The sequence below is a fragment of the Botryllus schlosseri genome, chromosome 3 (assembly GCF_051294905.1).
Source record: "Botryllus schlosseri isolate E-star chromosome 3, Bs_hap1, whole genome shotgun sequence".
In the NCBI taxonomy this organism is placed as follows: domain Eukaryota; kingdom Metazoa; phylum Chordata; class Ascidiacea; order Stolidobranchia; family Styelidae; genus Botryllus; species Botryllus schlosseri.
In genome coordinates this window covers 22,015,458-22,030,504 of record NC_137238.1, presented here as the reverse complement: position 1 = coordinate 22,030,504, position 15,047 = coordinate 22,015,458, and the positions used below count along the sequence as shown (strand labels likewise).

The following is a 15,047-nucleotide window of genomic DNA, read 5'->3' as shown; positions in this document are numbered from 1 at the left end:
CTTAAAAAATATATTTTTATTTGTTTTACAGAAATATTTTTATTTTCTCAATAAATAATACGATTCATAAAATACAAAATTGAAATAACAAAACATTGTTACCAAGTGACCATTCATTATTAACTATTTGTAGACTAAATTGTTCACAATTAAATTCTACATAAAATTCATACGAAGGTTGTAAGAGATCCAGCTGGTTCAATCTAACCATATATCAATTATATATGGATTACTAGTCGTTGGTTTCAGAATTCATCACGTTTTCCATGAGAGTTGCATGACTTTCTGCATGTAATAACTATTCTATATTTCATGATTTTGGTTTTCTTAAAAACGATCTTCGCGACTTTGACATAATTTACTAAATAGGAAGATAAAGATTTCACAGTGGCATAATACAGCACTTCGACAGGAATTCTATAAAAGCGTGTCAGCAATAATAATAATACTGGACTAGATTGACCAAACGCCGCAGCTGGCCGGTCAAGTCTGGGAAAGCACACTCTAACACTCTAAAACAGTAGTGAATATTGTCCAAGTGTCGATTCATTTATACATGCTGTTGTTTCTGAGTAAAACGCAATTAAATTGACTTATTCGCTATCCGGAAATGAATCAGTGGATTTTCATGGTGTAACACTCCGACTGCGACCCAGATGACGCAGTCACCTTCCTTGAACTTTGACGATGACGAACTCATTTTAGAGAGATATGCAGGCGAAAGCTGCACTCCACTACACTACTGAGGGCTATTCGACTTATTCTTAGAAATTCCTAGCTCTGCAGTCACACATCGTTGGCAAATGCAGTGTCTTATGGTCGCATCCATTCGACGGGTTGACGAGCGTGATCCGCGAATACTTTGTAACAGTCTGGAATTCCCTGCAAATGCAAAAGACACTTTATTATTGCTGTCGTTAGGTGGCAACTGAAACAGATATTGTTAGGCGACTAGTTTTCGTTCGAATTCGTGGCGGAATAGTTTCGCGTTGCTAAAATATAAAAAATGAGTTGAAGTTCTCGTGAGTAGCCCACAACACTAATAACTCTCGACATGCGACTGTATCACTGGATCACTCATTTCATAATGTAATATAGATATCACTCAAGTCATTGCATGCAGTAACTTTCTCGATACCACACAACGACGGCGCAGCATATAGTGTACTACAGGGGCTTTCACTGCTTAAGCTCGTTAGAACTGGAATTTTTCGACAAAATTCGCTCTAAAAGTAAACCTGTAGAATGTCAGACTGCAAATTCTCTGAGCTACTGTCCAGACAAGGGTAACAGTTGCGGGATTTTTGTTTTATTTACGTGGATTTTACCGAATTTCTTGCATTTATAATATTATTTTTAACTTAAATCACGCTTCGCGCGATTTCTGTTACGATAGCAGTGGTAATTTTCAAATTCATAATGTTGGGTGCTAGCCCAAGGAGTAATCCACGGTCCCCGGAGAAGAGTCTGCGAAAAGGGTTTCGAATTTAGCTTCGTTTGGTATATGTTTGAGATAAGACCAAATGGTTAACTGTTACAAACACCTGTGCTAGCCTATGAGTGGCCCGGTTTGCGTAGCATTTAGTTGAATGATAGGCCGGTACATTTTCCAACTATAGGGTTGCGTAGGATTGCTATTTTGATATTGGGTTGCAGAGGTGGGGTTACAGGCAAGCTGTGAATGCAGAGGGCACGCATTATTGATCATTGTGTCGTTTTGCGAAATTTGAGCATTCAAACTTTATTCCTGTGTCCGTAGCAGGCTGCATGTGAACAACTGGTCTAGTACAAGTATTGGTTTCAACGATACTAATACATTTGCTGATTAGTAGTAAGCCGTATATCTGGAACGTGACTTATCATCAGTCATACATTGTGCGGATAGCAAAGTATTATATGTAACTAAGAATTGTATACTTGTACTTTCAGTAGGCTGTAGTATGCATTGTAAATGTTCTCACCTGCTGATATATTGCTTGCTTGATGGATTGTGACATCGCGCGTAGCAGTTCACTACGTGCACGGTTCTGGGGTAATGGATGCAATCCCAAACTTGTTTCTCGTGCGGGGCAAACGTGTTGAATATTCTGGTTTTCGACGTCCGCCAACAGTTTTGACCCAACCACCTTAAGTACAACGACCATTTCTATAAATACGTCGTTGTAAGTGGATTTTTGTATCATTAGTTGCACTTCGATTGCGAATAGTAATGTTTTGATCACGTAGCTGTTCTTTTATGTTTCACGTTACGATTCTCATACGACCACACTCGCTATACTAGATGGAGTAGTTATTTTCGCTAGAATGGATTCCGATTTTACGGATGAACTGCTATATCTCATCATATGCCCCAACATATTGCTTTTGTTTGTAGGAATATCATGCTACCAAGTCTGTTAGATATCTAAAATCACAAAGAATGGTGACAAAAACTTCCGACCAGTTTAGGAATGATAAGATCTGTTAAAAATATAGAACAAGCAAAATTATATCATTCTTGAAACGCCCAAAAACGAAAATTACGTCTCCTTCTATAGTAATCAGCCTAGAATATCAATTCGTTGGAAACCAATTATAGCAACGTTTTGTTTCTCTATTCCACTGGGCCAATCGGAGCGTATATTTATAATATAATACAATACGATGTCATTCTGAATATCCTTCATCAATCCGTAACTGCTTTTAAATAATCACTATAGAAATCGGTTAGTGCTTTGTTAATACAGAAACGCACACGTCTCTGATCATACTATTAATCGATCAACTGGATTGCTTCACCCGTAATCCGATACTTACTCTAAGCTCTCTTTTCGTGATAAGAACTGATGTCGTCTTGGAAGTGCTAGTGAGTTTGCACTTGCAATCGCCAACATTATGACGAGCAGCCCGGTATCCGTGTTGAATTTCATCTGCAAACAACACAAACGTTCGATCCTGCCCTTTGCATGGCTCTAGTTTAATATGCAGGCCGCATATTCGCATATTGGTTGCGTTGAAGCAAAAGCAACGCACGCTGCGGTGACCTACTTACCTCTGAATCAGTATAAGCATGCGAATTAGCAATATTATTATATTCGTCTTCTTCGTCCTTTGCGTATTATGATCCGGATTAATCTTTTTGAGTTAGACCATGGAAATCCGCGGCTTTATAAGACTTGGAGCAAATCGAAAGGAAAGCAGTTTCATACCCCCTCCGTGAAAAAAAGGCGTTGCGGCTTGCCAACCGACTCCTTGGTTATCTTAATTAACCGGTGCCATATTTGGGCATTTGTATTGACGTTATAGTAAAACGATATCGATATATAGGATACTCTATTGTAGCGTGCGACTCGGCGTAGCATCGATGGGTGTGCTATTTTTAGACATTCGACTCTCTCATTCGTTGCCGTTGCGCAGAAAGAAACTACGCTGTGATGTAGTAATATAACGTTGCTGATGTGATGGTTCTTATTTGCATACTTTATTTTACATTCTATTCGTTATGACTTATCGGAAACAAGCATTCAGATAAAAATGGTTTGGTCGGGGGCCGCATTCCGAAATCGTTTTTGCTGTTTCATCATGTATTACTCATTAGCCATGCAATACAAAAATTTATTTCACGCGCCCAAACCGACCAGCAGTTTGAAATACTTGATGCTTTTGTGGGAGTCTGAGAGGCTCACCTCTCGCTTTTAACCACGGAATTAAGCAGCAACGCGTGATTGCACATTGTGCATGATAAAAGAAATACTTTAGGCAATAATTGGCTGTACCTTACTATTTCGGAAATGCTGTTCAGCTTGACTCAGGTTTGCAATGTACCGTATTACAATTTACTTTATGTCAATACGGATGCTTCTTTCTAATAATATCATTTCCAATGTTTAATCACTCGGTTATCGAGTTCTCAATTCATTGCAACTTCAGGCTCATTTATTTTGCTAAACACCGAGAATAGCGGCTACATCTTGCGTGGTCGGACTTTGCATTTCGCTCTGCTCATGCATAACATGATATGTGCCTTGCATATCTCCGATCACAACTAATTTTTAGTATGATGATTTGACTTGACTGTGCAGATATATGCATCGCCGGGACACCCCAGAAATGTCGAAACATTATCAATGCTATCCTTTTTTGCAGTTTCGTCTGACTGACTCCAGTATTACCTTTTGTGTCCTCACAATCGGATTAATGTCGCGTTTCTAAGCTGGCAAAAGAGCTTGTCCGCCAGACAGCATATTCCAAAACTACATTTTACCTAACAATATTGAAAATGTAAAAGTGAGCTTTCGTACCTAGAAAACTGTCATGTATAGAAGTGCAAGTAGTCTCACAACTTAACGTACAAGCGGGCAAAACCGGAATTCGGAACTCGGAAAGAGTATACGCACTTCGATCGTGGTCACCTCTGGCGAGCAGTGCATTTTATTTGACTAGCCCAACTGTCTTACTTTGAAAACTTGCATTCAAAATGACTGCGTCTTCTCCATGTACCCATTCGTTCAGGAAATGTAAAATTTTTGTCACTTTTCACCAAGCCGATTCTATGCCATATTCTTTCCACTGTATTGCAATTCTTGTTGCATTTATGACCGAACTTAATATATAACTTGATGATTATGATGTATACGAGCAGGCAGAAGTTTATTTTCAAAACTAAGAAAAACTATGCCTGTGAAATGGGGGCCAACAATACGACCATCAAGTCAGCTGGTCAAATCATATTATCATGATATTATTACAAAAATTTCGACGAGGACAAGGGAATAGAAGCTTACGCCTTAACGGTCTAGACCAGTGGTTCCCAACCTTTTTCGACTCATCGCCCCCTTTTGAAGCTACACACCGATCATCGTCTTCCAAATATTGGGAACCGAAAAACAGCACTTCGTCAGCCCCCCCCCCCCGAAAAAACGTTGATATTTGGCCCCATAAGGAGATAAACCAATCCCCAGACCCCCCTCAGCCAGTGGGCTTTTTGTCGCTACATATCAGCTATACCCTATTTCCTATACTGTTTGGTGAGTCACCGTATTTCGCCTAAACACGCGAATCGCGACAAATTTATATAATTCATGTTTGAATCGGTCAATATGGTTGATGTAGTATGTGGATGTGACCTCCTAAATCTGCTATGTCAGAAGATATGGAAATCGTCAAAACGTACCAAACTAAATGACGCACATGATTTCATATTGGTATTTCTTTACTGGCAGATAACTTTTTCCTTGCGGGATGGCATTTATCCTGTAGGGTTAAGGTCGTCAGGACAGGAACATTCGACACCAGCCATTGAGGCGCCTATGGAAAATTAAACATATATGTATATATATCGAAGTTTTGGGTCAGCACAAGGGCATTCCTTTTCGGCCAAGGTGCTCTTGCTGCTGATCGTTCTGTTCTGGCACACTTCTCGGAGTCGCATGTTACATGGCCTCTAACTTCATATCTTGGTGCGTCGTGGCACAGTATTGGCCGACGCCGAAGTGTCCCATTACCATAAATTTTGGGTATTTTTGTTGGATGACGCGGACCCCAACATCAAGATACATGAAAATATTAAATCGAAAATCGAATCGAAAATTTTTTGAAAAAGTCGCATGAATTTCTAAAAAATTACTCTATCATTCATGCTAATTCACGAAATAATTTTGGGCTATTTTCGATTTCGCCCCCCCCCCCTCCCCCAGCCCCAATTGGGGGGTTCGGGGTGCGGTAATTACGGTCCCGACTTCAATATAGCCGATTTACCGCGCCATCGCCCCCCTATCGCCCCCTTCGTCGTTTTCGCCCCCTATCGCCCCCTTCGTCCGTTTTCGCCCCCCTAGATAGCCAAATCGCCCACGTTGGGAATCACTGGTCTAGACCAGACCGGACAATGTATTCGGCTTCTGAGTATTGCTACGTTGATATTGAGCAGAGTATAAAACGGGTTTCTATACTTGCTATCGATGTTACCACCATTAACAAGTTACACAGCAGTAGCCAACACCCCAATCGCAAGGATTTGGTTTCCATGATACAATAAACATATGAGGTCAAGATCGACCCCGCACGCCAGCTAGATTTTTTACATCAGACAACGATATCAATTTCATTGGTTGGTTGACTAGGCCTCATTCCCTGACTACATGTTGTGTATTTCGCTCTTGATATTGTGTGATTGCGGGTCAAGCTCACAGCAGAGAGTCGCTAGATATTCACAGAAGGAAAGCCGGATATTTCGAGTAAACTTTTGTAGCAAAGCAAGTAAAATTTTTGAGATTGTCAAGGTTCCTGCTCGTTTAGTGATGTTTTTATCCTGCCAGCCTCACGCGTAGAGTGGCCCGCAGTTGAAATGCAATAAATTTCAACCATAGATGTTATAATGAAGTGAAAATTGTAATATGTGAAAACGTTTCACAGTGCAGAACCTACCAAGGTTCGTTTGTGAACGTGAATCTCTAAATTTCTGAGGCTCACACACAGAACACGAACGTGAACCTCACGTCCACACCATCCCTAGTATTAACAAAATATGTGTATAATAATATCTACAATAGTATATATATGTATCCTATGATTTGACGTATGTACTGTTGTCAGTATGTAAACAAGTAACCATATACAAAGAAAAAAATGAGGCAAAGGCAGTTATTTCATATGCAGATATGCTCCATAATACTCTCGAAACCGGACCATATTTTGGCAGGCTCCCATCGTTCAGTTACTGTGGGCAGGAAGGGGGCGCGACAGGCCCCTATGTATTTTGCATCTCACGAGCGGCATTTGTGAGATTACTCATCATTTTCCATCGCCGCTGGCTGATTAGGCGAACAACGGAAAACCACAAGTACTGGTACGAAATGTTGTGTCATCCGTCGGCGCTATTGTTACTGCGTATGTATGAGTATTCACACTACATACAGGGCTGTTCCCGATTTGCCGGTACGCCCTACCCTCGTAAGAATAGTTTTCAGCGAACACATATAGAGTGTGTCGGGAACAATGAATGGAATGTGCCGAGGTCCTCAATTCTAAGAGCCGATGTTTGTACCCGGAATGACCCGGTTAGAACGACCCGGTATCGAACCGCAGCCGCGCAAAATGTGTGTATAGCATGACGTCGTAGATGCATCAAATATCATCACAAACGGCAACTCGACGCCGACAGATTCCATACTCGCAGGCCTGTCTATTATACAGACAACAATGGGCTACTTTCGATAGCTAATGAAGTTCAGCAAACCGCATACTTTCGTGTTCTCGGGCGTATAAAAACGTCGGGTAGCTTTGCTGCGAACAGAAAATGCCAAATAAAGCAACTGTTTAAGATACTAAATTAAGAACGGTTTGTCGCGCTAACTGAATGCCATCATGCAATGTGCATTGTGCATTATGCAACAATTCCCCCATTGGCGTATTCTGGTATTTGTATTAGACAGAGATGAGCAAATAAGCGTTGTGTTACAAATCCGATTTAAACTTACGGTTATTTTATCATAACTGGATCAAAATCCGGATGTGGACCGCGACTTTGGGATGATTTTGATGTTTCGTGCTACTTCTGAACAGAGTTAGGTCGTGGTGGTATCTTGCCCTTAATTTGGACGCGTAGTTTGTACCACCATCGAGTTGCGCGAAATATTGAATCCGGGAGTAGTTGTAAAGCCGTGCATTACCTTATACCTTGTAGATTTGGCTCCAAACTTATGAGTCGCAATCCCAAATGCGGTCGCGCGTCGTGGGTTCGTGGGCGACCGTGAGTCCAATATGATATATTTTACTCGTGATATTCGTTACTATTGTCATCAGTTTTCAATTAAAAATGGGGTTGAAATTTTGATACATTGACACCGCTGGCCTTCATTTAACCAAGGGCATGATATGTACCTTCTGTGCAATCTGCAGTCAGCAAGGACAAATGTAATACCAAGAAGAAGGGGGACCTCTGATCGGGCTCTTCACGAAATGAATTGTTAGTTTCGTCTCGTCTGGTATGTATAAGGAATTCTAATCCAAAGGGTCAATTACTTTTCATGCCTGTCACGTCAAAATGAGCTCTACCAAAGGAGTCGTCAACCATGTGCACGATTGATGCCGGCTGTCTCGCGAGGAGCTCGTTAGTCAACTTTAATTTCGGTAAGTTATGCACAGCGTACACAGAAAAACTTCTGATAGGATACAGAATCAAGTGTATTACGTGTAGGGATGGTGTGAACCTCTGAAAGGTTCAGGTTCGAGTGAGCGCGAACCTTTTTGAAAGGTTCTGCGTGAGCGCGAACATGAACCTCGTGACGTCACTGACGTCGTCGCTAATTACCTGGCGACGACTCGGGCCACATAATGCCACAATGCTGAAGTACATATTGACGTTTTAAACGTCGACAAATGTATCAGCTGGGGCAATTAAATGATTTGATCATTATGAAATGATAATCTGCCGTCGTTTACGCTTTAATGGTCAAGGTCAGACCTGACAAGGTATTCGGCGTCTGAGTATTGCTACGTTGATATTGAGGAGAGTGGAACTCGTGTTTTATTGCTACCGTTATGACCCCATTAACAGGATATACAGCAGTCGGCAACACCCAAATCGCAAGGATTTGGTTATGAAGTCAAGATTGACCCCCTACGCCTGCTAGATGTTTTACATCAGACAACGATATCCATTTCATTGTTTGGTTGAATTAGCATCATTACCTGACTACATGTAGTGTATTTCTTTCTTGATGATGTGTGGTTGCGGGTCACGCTCACAGCAGAGAGTCGCTAAACATTCACAAACGGAAAGCTGGATATTTCGAAAAAACTTTTGTGACAAAGCAAGTAAAATTTTTGAGATTGTCAAGGTGCATGTTCATTGTTCATTCAGTGTTGATTTTTTATGCTGCCAACGCCATGCACAGAGTGGTCCGCAGTTGAAATGCAATAAACGTCAACCAAAGATGTTATAATGAAGTGAAAATTCATCAGCCCACACCCCCCAAAAACGTTGGCCTTGGACCCACATAGGATGGTCGTAGAAACTTCACTCCCAGACCTCACTTTCATAGCTACTCCTAAGGCACGCTGTACTTTCATGTGCAGTCAGCATGTTTTCCTTTCAAATTCACGACTGCATTTTGTCAATAATATTGGCAATTTCATATTAATCATCTATTGATTATTTCTCAGCTCATGTGATCAGAGTTTCCGGTAAAGCTGAGGAAGGTGTGTTTTGAAAAATTAACCGTGGACGTCGTTAAACAACTATACATCTTCGGACTACGCTTTCTTCTTCGGGTGCCCGGGTATCATTTGTACGGGACTGAGACGGCAAGGACAGAACTATTCGGAGCCCGCTATTGCGGCGCCAATGGGCAATTGGACATATATGTATATATATCGAACGTTTCGGCCAACTTTCCGCGGTCATTCTCGGCCAACACACTTTGTGGATCGAAACTCCCTACACGTCAAGATGTCTAGCGACATTAAATCGCACGAAGCGCTAAGTGCCATTTCAAGTTGAATAAATCTTGTATTTATTATTGATTTGCGAAATTATTTTGGTTTCCCTTCCAACTCACCACGTTTCCAATTTGGGGTTTGGCGGTGTGGCAGTTACGGCACTGATTGGTAATGAATTAGCTCGGGGTATTGGTTTATCACTCGTTTGATTGCAAATGTTGCAAACGTAAATCTTTTGACATACATTTTTTCGCTCAACCTTTGAGTTTCCAACGCATGTTCATAAAAAATGTGGACACCATTTTCACTTTGGTGTGCCGAGGTAGAATTATGATATACGTGAGTCGATCTAGGGAGAAAAAGGGGTCACTGGATGACAATATATTTAACTTGTTGTTTGTTCTTGATCGGTTTACTCCAGCACTTACTCTTTACCTGCTCGCCTGGTTTTGATGCTGTATGTCTCAAGTAGGAGTAGAAATTTTCCGGGCCTGTATTGGATTACGAATAAAAGCTCAAACATTTGAGAAAGATTTCAAAATCGAAATAAGTATAATCCACAGGCCCATCTGCTGGTAGTCTACAAACGAAAGCTATGCTTATATTTCGGTAATTATCGATGTTGTTATTGTATAGCAATCGGCATTTTCTACCAAGCTACTACTTTCCATCCGATCATGTTACATCATCAATCGCATTCCAGGGATCAGCTGATGCTCGACTGACTGAGCACTGGCGACTATTGACAAATGAATACCACAGATATGACTCATTTCACTATTCGCACATCTTGCATCACCCAGCCGTGTCGATAGGCCATCAGCTGGTGATGGGACGAATGCTCAATGGCCGGTGACGTACGGTATCCCGTTGGTCGAGAGTTGGTCTTTTGATTGGTCGCGCGACGGCAATTGGTATGCCTGTTGTGTCGCGCTTGTTTATTGGCCAACGTTATTTCGGTAACATTGCTGTTGTTGTTTTTTCCACATACACGATATCAATAATAACAGAAACAAAGCCGCAATCACCACGTGTGGGCCGTAGGCCTAACGAAGCAGTTGTATTCTGAGGTATCAGTCTAATGAAGTGAGTTTCTCCCTCTTACGCTAAATTTATGAACCGTTTATATTTGTACACTTTGCTTCTGCGATTGAAGTGTTTTCAAATCTTCCTACTCTACTTGAATTATATATTCAAGCTTTCCGTGTTCGAAGCAGTTTTGAGGTAGTTTTGCATCGTTTTTGCGATTGCATTCGTCTCAAATACTGGCTAATATAGCGATACTAGTCGTCGTGTTAGCGAGCACAAAGTTCTAAACATAGCATGGTAACATGAGGGTGAGGTCGTTTCAAGGCTGCCGCCATTGCATAAATATTTTATAGTTGACGAATTTCTCGATATGACGATAACATGTAAACACAAAAACAGTTGGATAAATTCGTTGGATGTCCTATAGTAGCCATCGTTGATCCAACATTCGCATATGAACTGTTCTTATTGAACTTGCTTGTCCATTCGTACTGGCTACAAAATGATGAAACACGTGGCGTGTAATCATCAGCTGCAACACCAATAGGTTGCGGTTCGGTCACTTTCGTGACAGACCCAGGTTTCCTTCCCAAGTGTTGGAGGTCTAGATAGGTAGGCCTACCTCCTGTCTATCTGATCCGCACAAGCGCGGTGTCTCATGAAATGCTCAGAAGTGGGCCGTATAGTATGGGTCGGTAGATACAAAACCATTAAATAATAACGGCCTGGCGTAAATGGCCATTGCCAAGCCCCATGGATACCACAAGGATCCTGAACAAGTAAACCCAATTAGTTGCTGATATGGCATGGAATAGGTGTTTTGCACCATAGTACTACATACCGGACAAGCGGCATTTGCAGTGTCAGAGTCAGAGGCGAAAGACACCTATGTCCCTTCCAAATTTGCCACTTGGGCATTACCACGGTGTCTGTTTTCGCTACACCAAAATGAATCAGTCTCGTCATGGCATAACCCCTTCATCTCCCCAAATTTTCACTCGCCCTTCCTAAATTAATTATCAGATACGAAAATGATTTTTCGTTGTTTAGATAAAAATTACCAAATTACAACGGCACACCTGGCGATCATTCCTGGCACATAAGTGTATCTTGAAACAGTGGTTGAAAAACACTGTATTAGCGGCTACGTCGGCCTATTACCGTGTTAAATCATGTGAATTATCGGTCTTCATTGGACAAATAATAGATGGATGGGAAAATTCAGACCGCATGAATAGGTGAGCCGTGCAAAGGTACGAGTTAAACAAATTTGCTCCGTCTGAGGGGAAATCTGATGTGGGCGATTGAGGTGGCACCTACTGTCTGCTATTTACTGGTTAACACCAATTTGTATATTGGCAAGATCGTCTGTAATCACCGTAATTTGGAGAGGGTATGTATCTCGCTTTACAAGTGGGACTACTCATTCTGCTGTGCAGTGTGCACCTCCGACGACCGCTAAATTCATCGGTCGCTGTCTTATATCATAAATGATCCAGAATGATACATGCCTTTTGGATATTGATTTCGCGTTACGTCAGCAATGCCGAAAATACTGTCGCAGACCGCCTCGCTGTGTTGCTACGAACTTGCTGAATGGCGTCTACTCTAACGGCAAGCAAAAGAACGCGAGGGACGTTTTCTGAATGACCTAGTTGCTGAGGTACCGATACGCCAAATCTCGGGTGACATCACGCGGTAATTACACATATAGCAAATACGGCACTATGCACCGTGAATATGTCTATGTAAGAACAAAGACCGGTTTTCGCCTAAATTGAAAGTAGTTTTGAGTGTATTGGTGACTTGTCACGTCGCCTTGTGTATTTTCGTTTGAAACACGAGTAAGGTTAAATGTGCATATATTACGCATCGTGCTGATGACGACCTAATAAGGTTCACCCAGTCGACAATATTGTTGGAGCAACAACGTAATTTGATCGCTTTTTAGCAACTTGGAGCCTGAATTCATACGTCCACGAGACAAGTGAAGCTTGGAATATGGGATACGATTTTCTGTCCCAAATTGTACCTACTGGTCCCTGGCGTTGTATAAAAGAAATATACTAATTAATATCCATAATACTTGTGATTGCATACAACGCGAACGGGTGATAGCAGAAATTAGTAATGTATCCAGATTAAATAATTATCCCGATTTTCCCAACTGTCACACATTCCGAGATGCTCCCTAATTATTTTCCATTTTACTGGTAACCACATGAAATTGTCAGAATAGGCACAAAAGCGGCACATCAGGTTTGCCTCAATTCTGACCCGTAGAAGCGAAGTTATTAGAGCAGAAAGTTTCAGATTTATTTGAAATAAACTGGAATTTCACCGGATACCCGGCTCAATTTAACGCACTAAGCGAAATTATTTTAATAGATTAATTTTGATGTGAAATAAATACTATTTACGATGTCAAATTCTACCATATATGCCGAAAGTTGTTTCTCAGTATGTTTGAAAGAGGTACTGCCATATATCTGGAATGAATTTGACACTAATCCAGTTGAAAGGAGTAAATCTTAGTTAAAGAAAAGGTCACAGCAGCATTGTGATTAGCAATTTCACCTACAAAATAATACAAAACAGAAACAACGAAACAGCTGCATGCAGCAAGCGCCAAGATTTCAAAATACATAACTAAAATTGGTGACTACGATTTTATTATGTTATGATTGGTATATATAAGAGCTGTGATCATAAATGTGTTCGTTTTATTTGGTTTTGACGCATCGGAGTGTGCTACTGCCGGGACTCGAAATGGGTTGATGACGGTAGATTTACCCAGTAGGCTACGAATGGTTCAGAATGTACAAATATAACTAACATTTATCAATCCACCAAAGCAGGGATCACCAACTTACAATTGCCCAATTTTTCAAGCGGGCGAATTTTCCTTGGGAGGCGCCACCGGCCAAAATATAGCATTATCGAAAGACGAAGATTCTACGATATTTTTGCGTCACTCGAGATACCGTTTCCATTACATGTTCTAGCCCGCGCCATACGTACTGGCAGTCTACATGCGACCCGCGGACCCCTGCGCTGAAGAATTCATAAATGTGATATTTATCCACATTACGAACGTACAATGGACCTACAAATGCCCTACCCGTAATTTATGAACTATACAACAATTACCTTACCAATGATTACAAAACGTATATCGCGTGATGCAGTAGCATTTGCATGAGTGGCGGTGTGGCGAGATAGCGCAGTGGTAATATCAACAGGTACAACACCAATGGGTTGCGGGTTCGAGTCCGACTGAGGTCGACTCCGGAATTCCTACCTAGTGTTAGAGGATAATCTATGCTTCTCCTCGCCATATCATCCGTGTAAGCTATGTATTATTTAAACCTAGAAGTGGGCTGTGCTACAAGCCGGCAGCTCGGAATATGAATGAAGAAAATTGGTCTGGTTTAAATGACCATAGTAGTCGACAAACCCCATGAATCCCACAAGCAAGCAAACGACCATAAGTGGCGAGATAACGTAGTGGTATATTTCACAGCTGCAACACCAATGGAATGTGGGTTCGAGTCCGACAGAGGTCAACTCCTGCATTTCTGTTGAATATTATCCAGGCTCCTCCTCGCCATCTCATCCTCGTAAGCAGTGTCCTAAAAAGTCCAGATGTGGGCCGTGCAACAAGTCGGCAGCTACGGAATCAAAAATAAGGAATATCGGCCTGGCGAAAATGTCCCTTGTAGTCGACAAACACCATGAATGCCACAGATATCAACAACCCTGAATTGACCGGGCATGGTCACGTTCGGAATATTCGCTTGGATGACAATCACATACAACAAATTATTTTCGAAATCGCATGGCGGTAGTGAAACGCAATTCAACAACATCTCAAACAGCGGAATATTCGGAATTCAACCCGTCGTATAGCGATCAGGATCTGCTATCGCTGGGGCAAATCATGCATTTATCCTGTCATCCTTAAACATATGAGTTATTTTTACATTCGTTTTTACGAGTTGTTTTGTAAATGTCCAAACCACACCCGTCCTGAGTATAGGGTCTGCTCAAAATCATGTTGCCCTTGATTAAAATCGTTTTTAATCAATTAAATAATTCAAATCATGATATATTGAATTTTTTGTTAATTTGTACTCATAATAGCAACAACATGAACAAAATAAAATGGGATGAATGACAACCATGTCAATCAAGGTGATGAAGGATAGTGATGGCGATGGCTTAAACTTTAATAATGTGGGGCTGTGAATCATCATTCAGATAGCTGAAAACGTTGAACGTATGTGATAATGATGGGTCGCCAGAATCATTACTAATCTGTTCTAGTAGCGAGGAAACATGTTGAGTCAAATCGGGACCATCCATATTAATTGCGTCTTCATCTTGATCGATGGAGTGGTCTCCGCAAGCAAACTGGATCAGAGATAAGGGAATCTTTCGAATTCGATAGAGAATCCGGATTGAGCTTCGTTAGCAGTATCCCGGCAGTGCCTCGGAAATAGCAGCAGCATGTCGCAAACAGCTAACTATACCACAGCAAAACGCTAACATATTGATTGACTATCGCTCTTTGCTCTTTCCCCGACTGTCTGTAAAATAGT

The 15,047-nt window shown here is 41.4% G+C and overlaps 1 protein-coding gene and 2 long non-coding RNA genes across 3 annotated transcripts in view; 1 reads left to right on the top strand and 2 right to left on the bottom strand.

Annotated features, from left to right (window-relative positions):
• Positions 1 to 15,047, bottom strand: part of LOC145436102 (uncharacterized) — a 423,401-nt gene that overhangs the window by 307,033 nt on the left and 101,321 nt on the right. The window lies entirely within an intron of this gene.
• Positions 19 to 3,147, bottom strand: LOC145436070 (uncharacterized). Its single transcript, XM_080313347.1, has 3 exons — positions 2,797 to 3,147; positions 1,962 to 2,126; positions 19 to 882 (listed from the first exon to the last, which is right to left on the bottom strand). The coding sequence occupies exons 1-3, from the start codon at positions 2,980 to 2,982 to the stop codon at positions 814 to 816; spliced, it is 420 nt and encodes a 139-aa protein (XP_080169473.1). The 5' UTR covers positions 2,983 to 3,147; the 3' UTR covers positions 19 to 813.
• LOC145436072 (uncharacterized) lies at positions 5,813 to 12,529 on the top strand. Its single transcript, XR_013914163.1, has 2 exons — positions 5,813 to 8,106; positions 9,142 to 12,529. It is a non-coding gene; the product is annotated as an uncharacterized LOC145436072 (long non-coding RNA).